The following is a 15,328-nucleotide window of genomic DNA, read 5'->3' on the forward strand; positions in this document are numbered from 1 at the left end:
GGGTGGAATTCGTTCCTCCTCGCCCCACTCCATTGCACAGCCGACTAATGTGAGGTGGAGCTTCATATAGTCTCTAGTTTTCTGGCTGGGCACGGGCCTTTGTGCCAACAAAACTGTTTTAAACATGAGAAATTCACACCGGCATGCGCCGGGGACAGCAGTGTTGGAGAGGAGACACATTGAAATAAAGAGTTCATTGAGGAGAACACGTTGTCTTTCGTATTTTCTGCCATAGGCATTAATTTTGTTAAAAAAAAAAAAAAAAAAAAAAAAAAAAAAATTAAAATATTGAAAATTTTCTAAGTATTAATAAAATCGATAATCGATAATTGATCGTTAATTCTCAGCGATTATCGATTTTGGAAAATTTTCAAAATGAACATCCCTAGTTCCCGTACCAGGTGGTGAAGCCGCCAGTCAGCAGGCTTTCAATGGTGCCTCTGTAGAAGTCCCTGAGGATTTCTTTCCTTAGCCCGAATTTCTTCAGGCGCTTGAGTCCGTGTATTCGCTGTTGGGCCTTTTTGACGACAGTGGCGGTGTGGCCGGCCCATGTCAGGTCCTGGTGGATATTGACTCCCAGGTACTTGAAGCTGTCCACCCTTTCCACCACTGTGCCGTTGATGGTGATTGGGGGGTGTGCGCCCCCCCCCCTCCTGTAGTCTACAATGATCTCCTTGGTCTTGGAGACGTTCAGAGAGAGGTGGTTGTCCTGGCACCATTGTTCCAGGGCCCCCACCTCCTCTCTGTAGGCCGTCTCGTCGCTCCCCGAGATCAGCCCCACGACTGCTGTGTCGTCTGCAAACTTCACGATGGTGTTAGAGGTTTGAGTCGCCACGCAGTCGTGGGTGTAGAGGTCATACCAGAAGGGGCTGGAGACGCACCCCTGGTCTAATCTAATCCTGATTTGGATTAGATCATGATTCTGTTTGTTGCAGTCTTCAGTGTTGTTGAGATATCTACTTTCTTTGCCCAGGCTTATAGACGGTCACAACATCACCACAGATGACCTGCACATGTGGCTGATCCCTTTCTCCTGTGGAGAGCCCCACACCCTGACCGTCACCTTCAGCACAGCTCAGACCATCGCTGGACTGCGGGTGTGGAACTACAACAAGTCTCCAGAGGACTCGTACAGAGGGGTGAGACACTCGTCTGTCAGCCTCAACCATTACAGTACATTCTAAAGCGTCGCTTTAGGAAAGTGTCGCTCAACACATGGTCGCCGACGATAAATAAAGTGTCGCTCATGTTTGCTGCATTTATGCTTCAGTGAACACTCCTCTAGGCTCAACGGTCACATGACACTCGAACGCTATAGAGAAGTAGTGCAGACAGCCAAGAGAGGGAACGCTGTATGCTTCTTTGTCTAGCCTGACAGCCACACCAATTCCCAACAGGCAACGCTAATAAACATGAGCTCACAGATTTGCTACAGTGAAAGCACATCGGAGGCAAGATGTAACGTACTTGGCTGCAGCCGCATATAAACGACACACAACCACACAACTCACCTCCTCTCTCTCTGGGAAGTTGGTCACGGTGTTCTTTGTGATTTTCATGAAGTCATACATCAAGGACAGGCTGATAAAAATAGCGGGGTCACATTCATTCATTTCAATAGAGCGAAAACCAAAACAAGGAAGTCAAGCGCGCGTGCCGTCTATATAGCCAATCGGACTTACGCGACATTATGTGACGTAGTCAGCAACACTAGAAGTTTCACTAGGTTTGCAGACACTTGAAAGTGTCGACTGAAGTCCTCGTTTCTGTCGGCGGTGGTTTCAAAAGTATCGACAAATTGGGCTTAAGTCTCCAGAGGACTCATACAGAGGGGTGAGACACTCGTCTCTCAGCCTCAACCAGTACAGTACATTCTAAGGATTTTGAACATTTTGATTAAAGGCCGGCTTTACCGTGGGGAATATGAATATATATTAATTCTTAAAAAATCTTAAATTTCGAATCCGTTGAAATTTTTGAAATTGCTTGTTCACAGCCAGAGGAAGAAAAAAAATTAAAAAAAAAAAAAAAAAAAAAAGGGCCAGGTGACGCGTTTTGACGCGAAACGCGTCACCTGGCCCATTTTTTTTTTTTTTTTTTTTTTTTTTTCCTCTGGCTGTGAACAAGCAATTTCAAAAATTTCAACGGATTCGAAATTTAAGATTTTTTAAGAATTAATAATATTCATATTCCCCACGGTAAAGCCGGCCTTTAATCAAAACAACCATAATCCAACTGTACTGTACTGTTACTGTTAGGGATGGGCATCGAATTTCGAATTTTCGAATAATCGTTGTTATTATCAAGGTCGACTTTTATTATTGAAATTCGAAATTCGAAAAAAAAAAAAAAAAAAAAAAATTTGAGTGAAATGTTGCATTGTCTCCCCTGATTCTAAGTATAGTCAAATCGCTTGGTTTGAGCAAGTAAAACAATTTTTATAAGCATTTTAAGCAAGGTTTATGGAAAAATGAATGGCGGATGAAATCCCATGAAGAGGGAGAGGGGGTGACTTTGGCACCCCTTTGGCACTCAGACCTGAGCCTACTAAATATTTAATGAACCACTCATGATTGTCAAAACTGTTTTTTATTTTCGAAAATGTCAATGTCATGTAACATGTTCTTTACTTCAGTGGTGCAATGCTTGTTTGAGCTAAAAATCCACAGCAGAAGCTTTTTATATTAATTAATAAAGCCGTAGACTTAGAATCAGGGGAGACAATGCAACATTTCACTCAAAAAAAAAAAAAAAAAATTACATTTTTAATTTTTTTTACATTTTTATTTTTATTTTCGAATTTCGAATTAAATTCGAATTTGGCCAGCGAATTTCGAATAGTGTTTTTGCTAGAAATGCCCATCCCTAGTTACTGTACAGTCAACCTAGTGACATGATCAAGCAGTGCCCTAGTTGGTTTTTGCATGGAAAAAGTGCTCCATGGAGCACTTGTTGTGAGGAGAAATTAGCGGACGGACCGTGATAAGGTGATGTGATGTTAGCTCATCAGCTGTTAGCATAGCTAACTCTGTCAATCAGCTGGTTAATGTTAGCACTCCGTTCGAGCAGACAATAGTGTTGTGGAAGAAGCAAAGGTTTACTAGATATTTCCAAACATGTCCGGTATAATCCAAACTGCCTTATGGTCACCGTTGCAGTAACGTAAATCCACGTCTGTGTCATTTGCACCGGGGATTTCCCCCCACTTTGTTAAGCTGCGAGTAACTGAACGGTAGAAACATTACTCGAATAGTGACGTTATGAGCGAGTCCTCGAGTACCAGAGGACTCTTGCCCATCCCTAATTTGAATATTCAGAATCTATGTTAAAACTTCCCAACAGTGCATGATGGGCATACGGTTCAATTGAATTGAATTTTGAGTAATACCACAATGAGTTTGTACATTCAACAAAGGCTTTGTACACAACACTATCTGTGATAGAATGAGATCTCATCTGTCTCATCTGCATCCCCTCATCTGTGCTGCAGGTGAAGGTGATCCACGTGTTCATGGACGATGTTGCCATCTCCCCAGCGGAGGGCTTCCTCATCAGGAAAGGACCAGGCAACTGCCACTTTGACTTTGCCCAGGAGATCCTCTTCATCGACTTCCTCCAGACGCCCGCCGACAGCAGGAGCGCCGAGGACTACTCGCACAAGTACGGACAAGAATTTGGAATTTATTTGTACGGTTAGTATGAGATATTGTGAGAACTGCATCTTCTCAACTGTAATTCTGTCTTCTCTAAATCAGAGGAGGGTCTAAGAAACAAGAGCAGGCCAGCATGGACTATGAAGCCCCTATCATGCCTTGTGGATGTATCCTTTCTTCGATGGCACCATGCATACACTGACTTAACCGTTTTGACAGCTTTGTTTGTCTGTTCGGGCTTTGTTAGTGGAAAAGCTACCTTTGACCCATAAATGAATGGAAAGACAGGATTTGTTTAGATGTTCTCCACAGACAAGGCTCTGACGTCTGGATAGCTATACAATGTCTTCATGTCACATTGTCCTTGACCTTTACCCTGGCAGTTATCTTCCAGCTGCAGCTGTTAACAACGTGGGGAGACCCTTACTACATCGGCCTCAACGGCCTCGACTTCTACGACCAGAACCACCAGAAGATCAATCTCAGTGACAACAGTATCCTCTTTAACGAGTGAACATCAATCCTCATGGAACTCTCCGTACAAACTAGAATATACGCATATTATCATTTGCATTTCATGTGGTCCAACCCAACGTGCTCGGGCGGGTTTTCATGGTGCGAATCCATAAAAAGGATACAGTTCAAATTTCAAGAGACATCTAAATGAATAATGAATATTCTACCGAAACTTGGAGAATATTTAAAAAACTATGCATCTCGCTCACTCGATTCCTAGGCTCGCCCGCACTCGCCCGTCCTGCAGCTCGCCAAGCTGACCCTAAAGCTCGCATACGCAGCTCGGCTACTGCGCGATCTCGCCCACAGCTTGGCTGCTACGTGGCCTTGTCTGCCCTATTACATATACACCCACACAGGTGCTCTTTACACCCTCTGAAAGTTTCAGCCCGATCGCACGTAAAACGGCATAGCTGTAGCCGGACAAAATTTGTGAAACAGACAAACATACATATAGATCATATAGATAGATAACAGTGATTTGGGCTAAATAGGCCCTACTCAAGATTTTTTAACTCAAACATAATATCTCAGACACCACTCGTCCGTTTTTTTGACTAAACTTGAGGAGATTATGCATTTTGGCACTGTGTTATGACGTTTAAAATCTTAAAATCTGATTGATGGGACAGCTATTATTAAAGGTCAAAATTCCACACTTTGAAAGGCCATAATAGCTGCTACACCATCAGTCCGATTTTGATGAAACTCAAAATGATCCTTCATCTTGTTACTGATTGGCCCAAGGATGCAAATAGCTGGCAATAGAGGTAGCTGAAGAGTGTCCAGTTTGAATTCCTCAACGTTGCATCTCCCAGACATCGCTGCTTTCCCAGACAGTGTGAACGTACTGGACAGTGTGAACGGTGACGTGAGGACTCCAGATAAACTGGTAGATGGAGTGAACAGTACCCAGGATGGACAGCACATGTGGCTTGCCCCGGTGCTGCCTGGACTGGTGAGTGAGTGAGTGAGTGAGTGAGTGTGAGTGTGTTTTTCAGAGAGCGAAGCAGAGACAACAAGTACCGGTAACCATACTGTACCAGTTTAAAGACTCAGGTGAAAGTCTCCGCCCTGCTCGCTTTGAGTGTGTTGATTGTGTGTCACACAGGTGAACCGTGTGTACATCATATTTGACCAGCCGGTGACCGTGTCCATGATCAAGCTGTGGAACTACTCCAAGACACCTCAGAGAGGAGTGAAGGAGTTTGGGGTGAGCTTCACAATCATGAACAACCTAATTGATCCCAGAGTGGGAATTAGGTAATGCTACAGTTGCTCCCACTCAAGTAGGAAAACATAAACATAGAGACAATATAAGAAGAATAGGAATAAACAATAAAATAGAAGTTAGATATAAAATAAAGTGTCAAAATAAGTGCCTTCCCCTACAATCCTTATTAAAGTCCTATTGATTAAGAAGTGAGAATATGTGATGTCTAATGTGATCCCGAAAACCAGGTTTTTGTTTTTTACATTTGAATATCAGTCATGCCAAATCCTTGTTTGTGTGTGTAGCTGCTCGTGGACGACCTCCTGGTGTATAATGGCATCTTGGACAGTGTCAGCCATGTAGCTCGAGGCATTCTGCCCACCTGTGACCCAGTGGTGCCGTACCACACCATCCTCTTCACTGACAACGCCTACATCGCCCACCGTGAGAGGAACACTGTCATCAGGTAGGACGCATAAGGCTTGACTCAGACATAGACACATGATTGGCTTACTGGTTCCATGGCTTACTGGTTCCATGACTTACTGGTTCCATGACTTACTGGTTCCATAGCTTACTGGTTCCATAACTTACTGGTTCCATGGCTTACTGGTTCCATGACTTACTGGTTCCATGGCTTACTGGTTCCATGACTTACTGGTTCCCTGGCTTACTGATTCCATGGCTTACTGGTTCCATGGCTTACTGGTTCCCTGGCTTACTGGTTCCCTGGCTTACTGGTTCCATGGCTTACTGGTTCCATGGCTTACTGGTTCCCTGGCTTACTGGTTCCATGGCTTACTGGTTCCATGACTTACTGGTTCCCTGGCTTACTGGTTCCATGGCTTACTGGTTCCATGACTTACTGGTTCCCTGGCTTACTGGTTCCATGACTTACTGGTTCCATGGCTTACTGGTTCCATGACTTACTGGTTCCATGGCTTACTGGTTCCCTGGCTTATTGGTTCCATGACTTACTGGTTCCATGGCTTACTGGTTCCCTGGCTTACTAGTTCCATGGCTTACTGGTTCCATGGCTTACTGGTTCCATGGCTTACTGGTTCCATGGCTTGCACATGTTTGCCTGTTGCAACAACAAAATATTGCTCTTGGCCCTGCATCCTTTCTGTAACGTGTCGTGACGTGCATGACATGTTGTCTTACGTTTTTGGGAGATATTGTAGACCCATTGAAGTTTTCAATATTAGAGCAAGTATCTCAGTCCTATTTGGAGACAGTGGCAGTGGTTGATTTCTATATTGGGTTTGATAACCGCCATCACCCCAAGTTGTTTTGAACGGAGCTGTGCTCTTCCCCACTCCAGCCCCCGTGGCAGCAGACACCACCAACAGTGAGTAAGAGCCCTGAAAGCCCTGTGTCAGCACCCCCTTGTGGTCGATCCCTGTATTGAAGACTCCTCCAACGCCTCCGAATGTCCCCCAGCCATTCCACAGCCTCACCCCACAGCTTGGCTCCCCAATCCCTCCCTCCCTTCCTCCTTTATCTCTCTAGCTCCATAGGCGTTGCTAGACAGCAGATTCACTCAAGTGTAACTGCTGTGTCTTCCCTTACTTGTTGTGTTGCAGCAATTATGTGGAGGACCAGGATGTGAAGATGACCAATGAGAATCAAATAGTCCATCACAACAAGAAGAAGCAGACAGCAGATCCAGGTGAGCTAGCTAAACATTTTGTCCTGTATGGATGCTTAGAGTGTTTTTTTAGGATTTACTTGTTAAAAAAAAGTAATGCATCAATCGATAAAACAGTCTGAGTCTAATCTTCATTCATTAACGCCTGACTAAAAGCGTGTTTGTTTTCCTTCACTGCAGCTCTGCGGCCTAAAACCTGCATGACTGACACTGGGAAGCACGGAAAGAGGAGGTACTGACTGACTGATGAGCAGACGTTTCAGCCCACTTTGCGGTGGGTGACCTCTGACCCTTGAGCCTCCTTTACAAAGACAATCCCAAAGTGCTCCATCTGGCACTTGCCATGCTTCAGAATTGCACCCTCATGGTGAAATGCTTTTGGGTGACGGGGGTCCCCAGACTCCCCACCGCAGAGGACAGAGGTTGCACAGAACACAGTGGGTCTGCACACACCCACAGATTCCACTTTCTGTTTGGATGGCTCCCCTGTCCCTCACGGTGTAGACCCACCCACCGATATATTATCCAGAACCCATATCATAGCCCCTGTCCTCCCTCCCACAGTGCCAGGGTCAACCTGTGAGGCTGCAGTCTATCAGCCCTATTATCGTGCCTAGTTCTAATCACTATACTGTATCTGTGGCTGCTACTTGTGACTTTTGTGCTGCGTACTTAAAGGGACAGCTCACCCTAAAATCCAAAATACATATTTTCTCTCTCACCTGTAGTGCTATTTATCCATCTACCGGTAGATCGTTTTGGTGTGAGTTGCTGAATTTTGGAGATATCGGCTGTCCAGAATTCAGCCTTCTCTCCAATGCAATGGAACTGAATGGCACTCGGCTTGTGGTGCTCAAAGCACCAAAAGAAATACATTTGAAAAAATCAACAACAATGTCTCTTTCCAGAAATCATGACCTGGTGCGTCCCTGGTGGCTCACCTGGTAGCACGCATACTACGGAGGCTCAGTCCTTCGCACGGCCGACGCGGGTTCGAATCCGACCCGAGGTCCTTTGCCGCATGTCATCCTTTTTTCATTTCAGCATTTCCTGTCTGCCTACTGTCCTATCTAAATAAAGGCAAAGATGCCCACAAAATAATCAAAAGAAAATAAATCATGGCCTGGTTACCGAAAATAATCTAGACCCTGTTGTGAGCAGGATAATCTAGGAACTATTTTCGACCAAACTACTCCCACTAGCTGCTAGCTAGCTGCTGCTCTAGCTACTGCTAGCTGCAGTTTCATGTAGGAACTAGCTAGCAGCTAGATTGTGTAGTTCGGTCGAAAGAAAATAGTCCCTACATTAAACCGTTCACAACAAGGTCTGTGGATTATCTTGAGTAACCGGGTCGTGATTTCTGTAAAGACACATTGCTGTTGAGTTTTTCAAATGTATTTTTTTGGCGCTTTGAGCCGAGTGCCATCCAGTTCCATTGTATTGGAGAGAAGGCAAGAATCTCTACGCAATATCTCCAAAACCCAGGCAATTTACCCAAAACAATCTAGATGGATAAATAGCACTACAGGTGAGAAGAAAAATATATATTTTGGATTTCAGGGTGAGCTGTCCCTTTAAATGCTGCTTGTGGCGCGTAGATTCTGACAGATAAGCTCCACACGAGTACACACTCTCGTCAAGATGTGGCCGATGCTACATTTATTAACGAGTTTTATCCATGTATGAGCTTAGCTGATTTATGATAGCCTAGCCTAATGGCTACGAAAACTGACTGACACACCCGGCAGTGTGCACCAACCAATCAGAATGCTATGCAGACAGTGCCAGACACTAATTTATATCTATCAATAATTTATATTTATTGACTATTATATTACAAAGCCTAATGGTTTTATTTGGAGCAAGTGGTTCCAAAGAGGTTTTTACCTTTTGGAGTATTTATATTAATGGCTAAATTGTTACCCATGTAGTTGTATAAAGGACAATAGGCAGTTTTTTGTACATTTTAGCTCGACTAAAATAAAGACTACAGCTGTACTAGGCTACATTGGCTATTCACAGACTCTACACTTCCTTTCGGATGTATATTTGGCACTCCTAAATATCAAAATGTTTTTTCCAAGTACAACTCTTTCTTCTCAGCGTCGGGTAGAAAGACTTGTTTGCTATCCAAGTGACCTTTATTGAAGTTGCTATAGAGGCTTGATTTTTGGAGACAAACATTTCTTGAAGCTGTAAAGCAGTTTCCATCATTTGACTGGAACTCGAAAGCATAACTTTGACAGTTATGTTTGTATTTTGAGTAGCTTACAGGCAACTTCTATTATGCAAACACTGTTGACATACCTCAAATGGAGAATTATATTTAAAAAGGGATGAAATCTGGTTGTAAATTTCACTATAATACTTGGTAGTTGGTGTTGTACAAGCTATATTCTGTATTATTTTGTTGCATGGGACAGTCTCATCGGCTGAGGTTACCAACTAAAATGTTGGACATTTGTGTTTTGAGAAGATGTACTGCTTCATTGAGCCACACTATAACCTATTTCAGACTCTTGAAGTCCTTGCCTACGACAGGAAGAATCTAATTCTATATCAAATGCAGTTTTATGTATTTAATTTCAATATGTCTGACCGCAACAATAGTCATTACTCAATATCTCAGTCTCACTCCGTGTGGTGGTGGCTATTATTGTACGTTTGACATTCTGTGTTTAAAACATGTAATTATTTTTCTAATCTTGTTTAAATATGTGTATATTTGATGTAGGTATATTTGAATAAACAAAAGAAACTTTCTAAAAAAGATAAACTGCTACTTGTTGGTTTACACGTCTAGTCATTTTTAAACTGTAAGTCTGGTGCTTTAGTTTAGGCCTCTATGTTCAGATTTGAGGTTTTACAGTATGTCTTTTTCTCATTTTTTCCCGGAATAACTAGCAATCAGGACTCATACCTCACCGGCTTCCCACCCGCACGGCCAATTGTGTTTGTAGGAACATCTGACCAAGCCGGAAGTGCCGGGAATTGAACCTGGGTCTCCGCGGTGGTATGCGAGTGCTTTTACCTCTACACTACCGAGACGCCCCCAAAGTTAAACTGGGTCAAACTTTCTGTCCGTCAAAAAAAACCGTACGGAAATCTGATGCAGACAGATATCCCTAATCCGGCTTCCCACCTGTGCCTCTATGGATGCCCGACCAAGCCGGAGGTAACACGGGGGCTCGAACCTCCGACCCTCGTGTTGGGAGGCAGGGGATCTACCGCTGCACTACCCGGACCTCCCAGTATGTCCTCAGTTGAGTATATTTTGAATTATATCAACAGAAATGATCTCATAATGTAAATGCATGAACTTTATCCAGCTCAACTACCCACTGTTGAGAGAAAAATACGCAGGATGCTTGATCTCCATAAACGTAGCCTGAGACATTTTAATTGGAATCTGCAGAACCATTCTAGTCTTTTTAAAGGAATGATGATTCCAGCGCAGCAGTAGCGGTACTGAGTAGGTAGTGGAGGAGCCTCCTGGGCGCCGACCACTGATACAAGCATTTAGCAGACAGTTAGAGGTCAAGTGTTTGGAGACCAACAGCTTTGGCAGTCTTAGATTTTTCCTGGAAAGATCCCCTCCTCTCTCTGGTCATCCCATTTCTGGATCTGAGGGGCAAAAATGCAGAGGAAAACATGTTTTGAAATCCAAATATTATTATTCACTTTGGAGCAAAAGGCAGGCTTCAGGCACTCATACGTGGAGCAAGGAAAACTAGTTAATTTAAAGTTAAAAAGCCTTTATTATTTTGCAAGGCTTTACATGTAGAACAATTAACCATTAAAAAAAAAAAAGTTAATTGTTCTACATGCAATAATAAAGGCTTTTTAACTTTAAATTAACTAGTTTTCCTTGCTCCACGTACGAGTGCCTGAAGCCTGCCTTTTACTCCAATATGATGAACCCTTTCTTCAAGAGCACCTACGTTCATTTTCCTTGAGACACCAGAACAATCCTCAGAGCACACCACCACCTCTGTTCACAATTATTATTCACTATTAGCTATTTTCTTGAATGTTCATATTTATTTGGTTCATGAATCATTCCAGCTGATCTCCTTAAAGAGACACTGTGTCCCTTTAATAATTATTTAATATAGGCCACCAAAATTAATTCCTGAAGACTCAGAAAGTGTTAAAATAAACTTTGAAGGGAAGAAATTGGTTACTGTATCTTGTCCTTAGGGAAACTTATTGACATACATAAATTGAATAATTTAATTCAAAGACACTATTATGAAATCTATTTACCAATATGTCAATATCCTCAACAGTGTAAGTATTTTGGAAGAAAAGATCCTTGGTTGCTAATAACCTCAATAGTATACAATAAAATGTGCTTTTATACCAGCAATCAGATATAAACCAGGGGGGTTGTCGCATTATGAAATTAAACTCTTTAATTGAATTGTCCTCACTGAGCCTTGAGAAACAGGTGACACCATTTTTAAGAGCCTGTATTGTGGAACAGACCACCCATCATTCCAAAACAGTGTATATCTGTTTCAGAAATCAAAACATTACCCACAATTCCACAGTCAATATTTCAAAAACATACTGGTAATACTAAACTATTGTATGATGAGCATGCATCTTAAAATGACTCAGAGCTTCGAAAGTAACCCATATTGGGCTTTATTGGAATGTTTGGACCAATAAGATTGTTTTGACCTCAGCTGTACAAACTCAGCCCACATTTACATTTGACTATTAAAGTGATTGTCACTTTTGGAAAACAATTCAGAAGCGTAACCTATTAATTTACCCAGGACATGGGGCAGAGTGACTTGTAGACCCTCTTGTACCAGTCGCAGGGGGCGGTATCCACTCCCCTGGCATCCAGGGCTTTTTGGCAGCGGTGATAGTCTGAAAATAGAGCAACAACAATGGATATGAAAACAAAATCCGTTATGAGTCAAGCGGAAGGGTCTTACATCACTAAGTACGTAGGCTACCATACTACATCTACATCATATAGCCTACCACCCTGTACACAAACACACCCACGCCTATGGGCAATATGACCACACTGGTCAAATAAATAAATATTAATAAATAAATACAATATAGAGTCTTCAATTAACCTGACCTGCATCTCATAACGCAACGTCTTTGTGGTTTTTAACTTTTCTATCTTCGTTTCCAAGTATGAGAATATATCCCATGAAGGGGTTGCAGCTTGACCTTGATGCCCAGTCTTACCCAGGTAGTTGGCCCAGCAGTTCCTCGTCTGGTTCTGGTTGGGGAATCTGGCGTCAAAGGGAGCAGTGCGGTACTTCTCCAGTTTGGCTTGAATGTCTTCAGCCATCTTCACTTCTGCCAACAGCTAGCTATATTAGATGATGGTGGAATGCAAGGGGAAAAAACAATGGATCACTGAGCTCTAGCCTACACGTGATTTCCACGTCATGTCTGTGCTTTATGCTGTCTCATAGCCCATGACCTTTTTGGCAATGAGCCGTTTTAGACAACTAAATAGGCTATAGCTAGATATTAAAACAATGCATAAAACAGCTGATGCCTGATAGGCTATCAAATGCACCAAATACGTCCATGTAAGTCAGTGCCTTATTGTTGTCATATAGGCTAGATAACGCATGTTTACCATAACATAACTCAGTTTCAGTTTTTGACTCATATTTTATTCGATAGGCTATTGAGAGGTATAGGCCTATGTAGCCCAATAGTCACCTTGCTCTGTAAAGTAATATCCTCACATTATTCATCTTACAAATAGGCTAGCTAGCCTATTTTATTTCAGCAAGGTGATAAGTTATTAACATTACAATGTGAAATGTCCCTTATTATTGGACTAATTTGGTTATTCATTTTCATCCAAGTCGAGCCTGAAATGTGTTCTCATAATGCCCCATAATAATCCTATAAATAGCAGTGATGATCATGCTGTAGCCTATTAAAGTAGCCTAAATAGGGGAAAATGAATGCAGTAGGTAAGTGTGTTACCTTTGCAGCAGGTCAGGTGACAGGTCGTGTCTGGCTCAAAGTAGTCTCGCTTGCCAGACTCCTCTCGGCTCAAAGTGACTTTCCACCGGCCGGTTATACTGATAAGTGCGCCCCGCGCGCCACGCACGCTCTGATATATATTGCTGTATCCGTGCCAGTGATACGTGCGGTGCGCGTGCAGTCCAGTCGTGTGGATATGGCGGCTGCAGAGTTAAGTTAACTGATGTGTATCTGTAGTGGGCGGCTGCAGAGTTAACTGATACAGTGTATCTCTATAGTAGCGGCTGCAGGCAGCCAGGCCAGGGCACATTGGAATGACGGCCAGACAGTCTGAGTGAGGAGCGGAGGAGAGAAACAAGCGGGATGCTCTGGGAGTGTTGGAATGTTTATGTCATGTTTCGCACACAGCAATGCACTTTTATATTCAAAGCGGAAGTGTTCTGCTCTTTCTGTTAATCATTGACAGCCCAATAGCAAACTATTCATACGCAATATGAAAGGTAGAGGTAGCCTATCCCAGTAGATTTCGGGATTATGTCTACATTATAGCCCATCCAAAAACTCTGGATAGTTTTATAATAGGATATGATAACGTAGCAGCAGCTGCGGGTCATTTCAAGGGCGCAAGTGAAAAACAGGTGCGCATCTGCCGCCAGGTCAGGGGTCTACGGTATAATCCACTTTATCAATCTGGTTGGTCGTGTCGTGACTCGTGCTTTCTTTACCATTTTAAACTGAGATTTAATTGGGATGGGTGTATTTTATAGGCTAGCGTCGTTTTTCTGTTGGTGTAGCCTGACAGTCTGAACAGTCCCATGGAGTAAAATTCGCCTATACATTCTGGCCAGCAATCTAATTGCTCAGCAGTGCCACGATCTGTCTTTTCTAATAATAGCCCCTCAGCCTTTCTGTATACCTCAAACTTTTTGTATAGCCTATTCCAAGGCAAATGGCGTCCATCCAGCGTTCTCTCCATACCCCCTCCCTCCCCCCCAAAATGGAGCGTCCCATTTGCGCGCGTTGCTCCTCTCCCCTCCCTAGAAACATGGATGGCTCCAGAGTCCAGCCTGAGCCTGACATCATCGTGTCGAGAGTCGGGACCGGTCGGGACGGGGCCTATGGAATGCCACACTGCCATTCTCTAAAAACAAATTCCTATGTGAGCAGGTAGCGCGTGTCGAGCCGTTGCGCGTCACAGTGAGCGGGCCACGCCCCCCAGCTGATGTGCTCTATGGATGTGCTGACATCTGACATGCCACATGCGTTCAGTGAACCGTGAGGTACGTGACTCAGGACCAGTGCTGTCAAAGAGCGTGAAACGAAAGAGCCGACATAGAAATTCCTTTTTGGAAACGGACGCTAGAGGCGCTGCGGTAGCGCCAAAGCAGCACCGCCGCCATATTGGCCCCTAATATCAGCCTCCCTTGGCTAATTAGTCAGTGATTTTTTTATACAGCAAATGTAAGCTTTATATAAGGACACTTGGAGCCGAACTTTCATCAATAAATGTATGCTTTTAAAAATAAATAAATCAGTAAATTGAATTTGTAAATCTGAACCCATGATTTCAAAGATATTTAATAAATTAAATGCTTAATGAATGTTGACAAACATGTTTTATCCTACATGTTTATGCTTTTATTCCTTCATAGATTTAATAAATAAATAAGTAAATACAGTAGTTAGAATAGTATCCATAATTATTAGATTTCTTCATTGTTCAACTGGCAGAGGTACTTTTGTATGTGGGACGTTTTACTGGATGCTGTTTTTACCATCTGTCTATGAGAGTCTATCTATGCCATAGACTCTCATCGACGCGTGATTTCTAACCCCACATAGGATAAGCAATAACCACGCCCTGTGGCGCCGGGATTGGCCAGGAGCATTGAAGCTTGGGACGAAAGCACCTGGGGTTTTTCATCTTTTAAAATAAAGATGTTTAAAAAACTATTGCTTGTTACATTTTCAGTGCTGTACCTTTTCTCTGGGTAAGAATTGAGCTTGAAATTAACGATATGATACATTTAAGCAATATAGCATGAGAGCTAGTGTGTTGTGGCAAATTTATAAAACGGCTCTCTCAAATCAAGCAATCTGATTGGTTCACAGCCATTGTATAAATCCAATAACCCACTCCATGGCAACTCTCTTACTAAAAGCCTTTGGTTACCTCAAAAAAAACAAATGGCGGAGACAGCTGTCAGATCCTTGTGAATCGATCTTCGCTTATAACTTTACTAATACTTCGCAGAAAATTATGTTTTGTACAAGAATAGATGCGGGCTAATGTCTTCTTTGCAAAAAAAAGGCTGT

At 42.9% G+C, this 15,328-nt stretch overlaps 2 protein-coding genes across 2 annotated transcripts in view; one reads left to right on the top strand and one right to left on the bottom strand.

Annotated features, from left to right (window-relative positions):
* The window catches only part of katnip (katanin interacting protein), a 32,640-nt gene extending 22,962 nt beyond the window's left edge, over positions 1 to 9,678 (top strand). The window contains exons 19-28 of the mRNA XM_083634879.1: positions 974 to 1,139; positions 3,491 to 3,660; positions 3,756 to 3,820; positions 4,037 to 4,147; positions 4,988 to 5,127; positions 5,281 to 5,382; positions 5,688 to 5,848; positions 6,707 to 6,733; positions 6,969 to 7,054; positions 7,214 to 9,678. Of these exons, the coding sequence (XP_083491005.1) occupies positions 974 to 1,139; positions 3,491 to 3,660; positions 3,756 to 3,820; positions 4,037 to 4,147; positions 4,988 to 5,127; positions 5,281 to 5,382; positions 5,688 to 5,848; positions 6,707 to 6,733; positions 6,969 to 7,054; positions 7,214 to 7,272 (1,087 nt within the window). The 3' untranslated portion in view covers positions 7,273 to 9,678. The remainder of the gene's footprint in view (positions 1 to 973; positions 1,140 to 3,490; positions 3,661 to 3,755; positions 3,821 to 4,036; positions 4,148 to 4,987; positions 5,128 to 5,280; positions 5,383 to 5,687; positions 5,849 to 6,706; positions 6,734 to 6,968; positions 7,055 to 7,213) is intronic.
* Positions 9,679 to 10,603: 925 nt separating this feature from the next.
* On the bottom strand, positions 10,604 to 12,356 carry cox6b1 (cytochrome c oxidase subunit 6B1; the record flags this gene model as incomplete). Its single annotated transcript, XM_083634705.1, has 3 exons — positions 10,604 to 10,657; positions 11,814 to 11,914; positions 12,251 to 12,356. The coding sequence occupies 3 exons, from the start codon at positions 12,354 to 12,356 to the stop codon at positions 10,604 to 10,606; spliced, it is 261 nt and encodes an 86-aa protein (XP_083490831.1).
* Positions 12,357 to 15,328: the final 2,972 nt, after the last annotated feature.

The sequence above is a fragment of the Poromitra crassiceps genome, assembly GCF_964638095.1.
Source record: "Poromitra crassiceps genome assembly, chromosome: 4".
NCBI lineage: Eukaryota > Metazoa > Chordata > Actinopteri > Beryciformes > Melamphaidae > Poromitra > Poromitra crassiceps.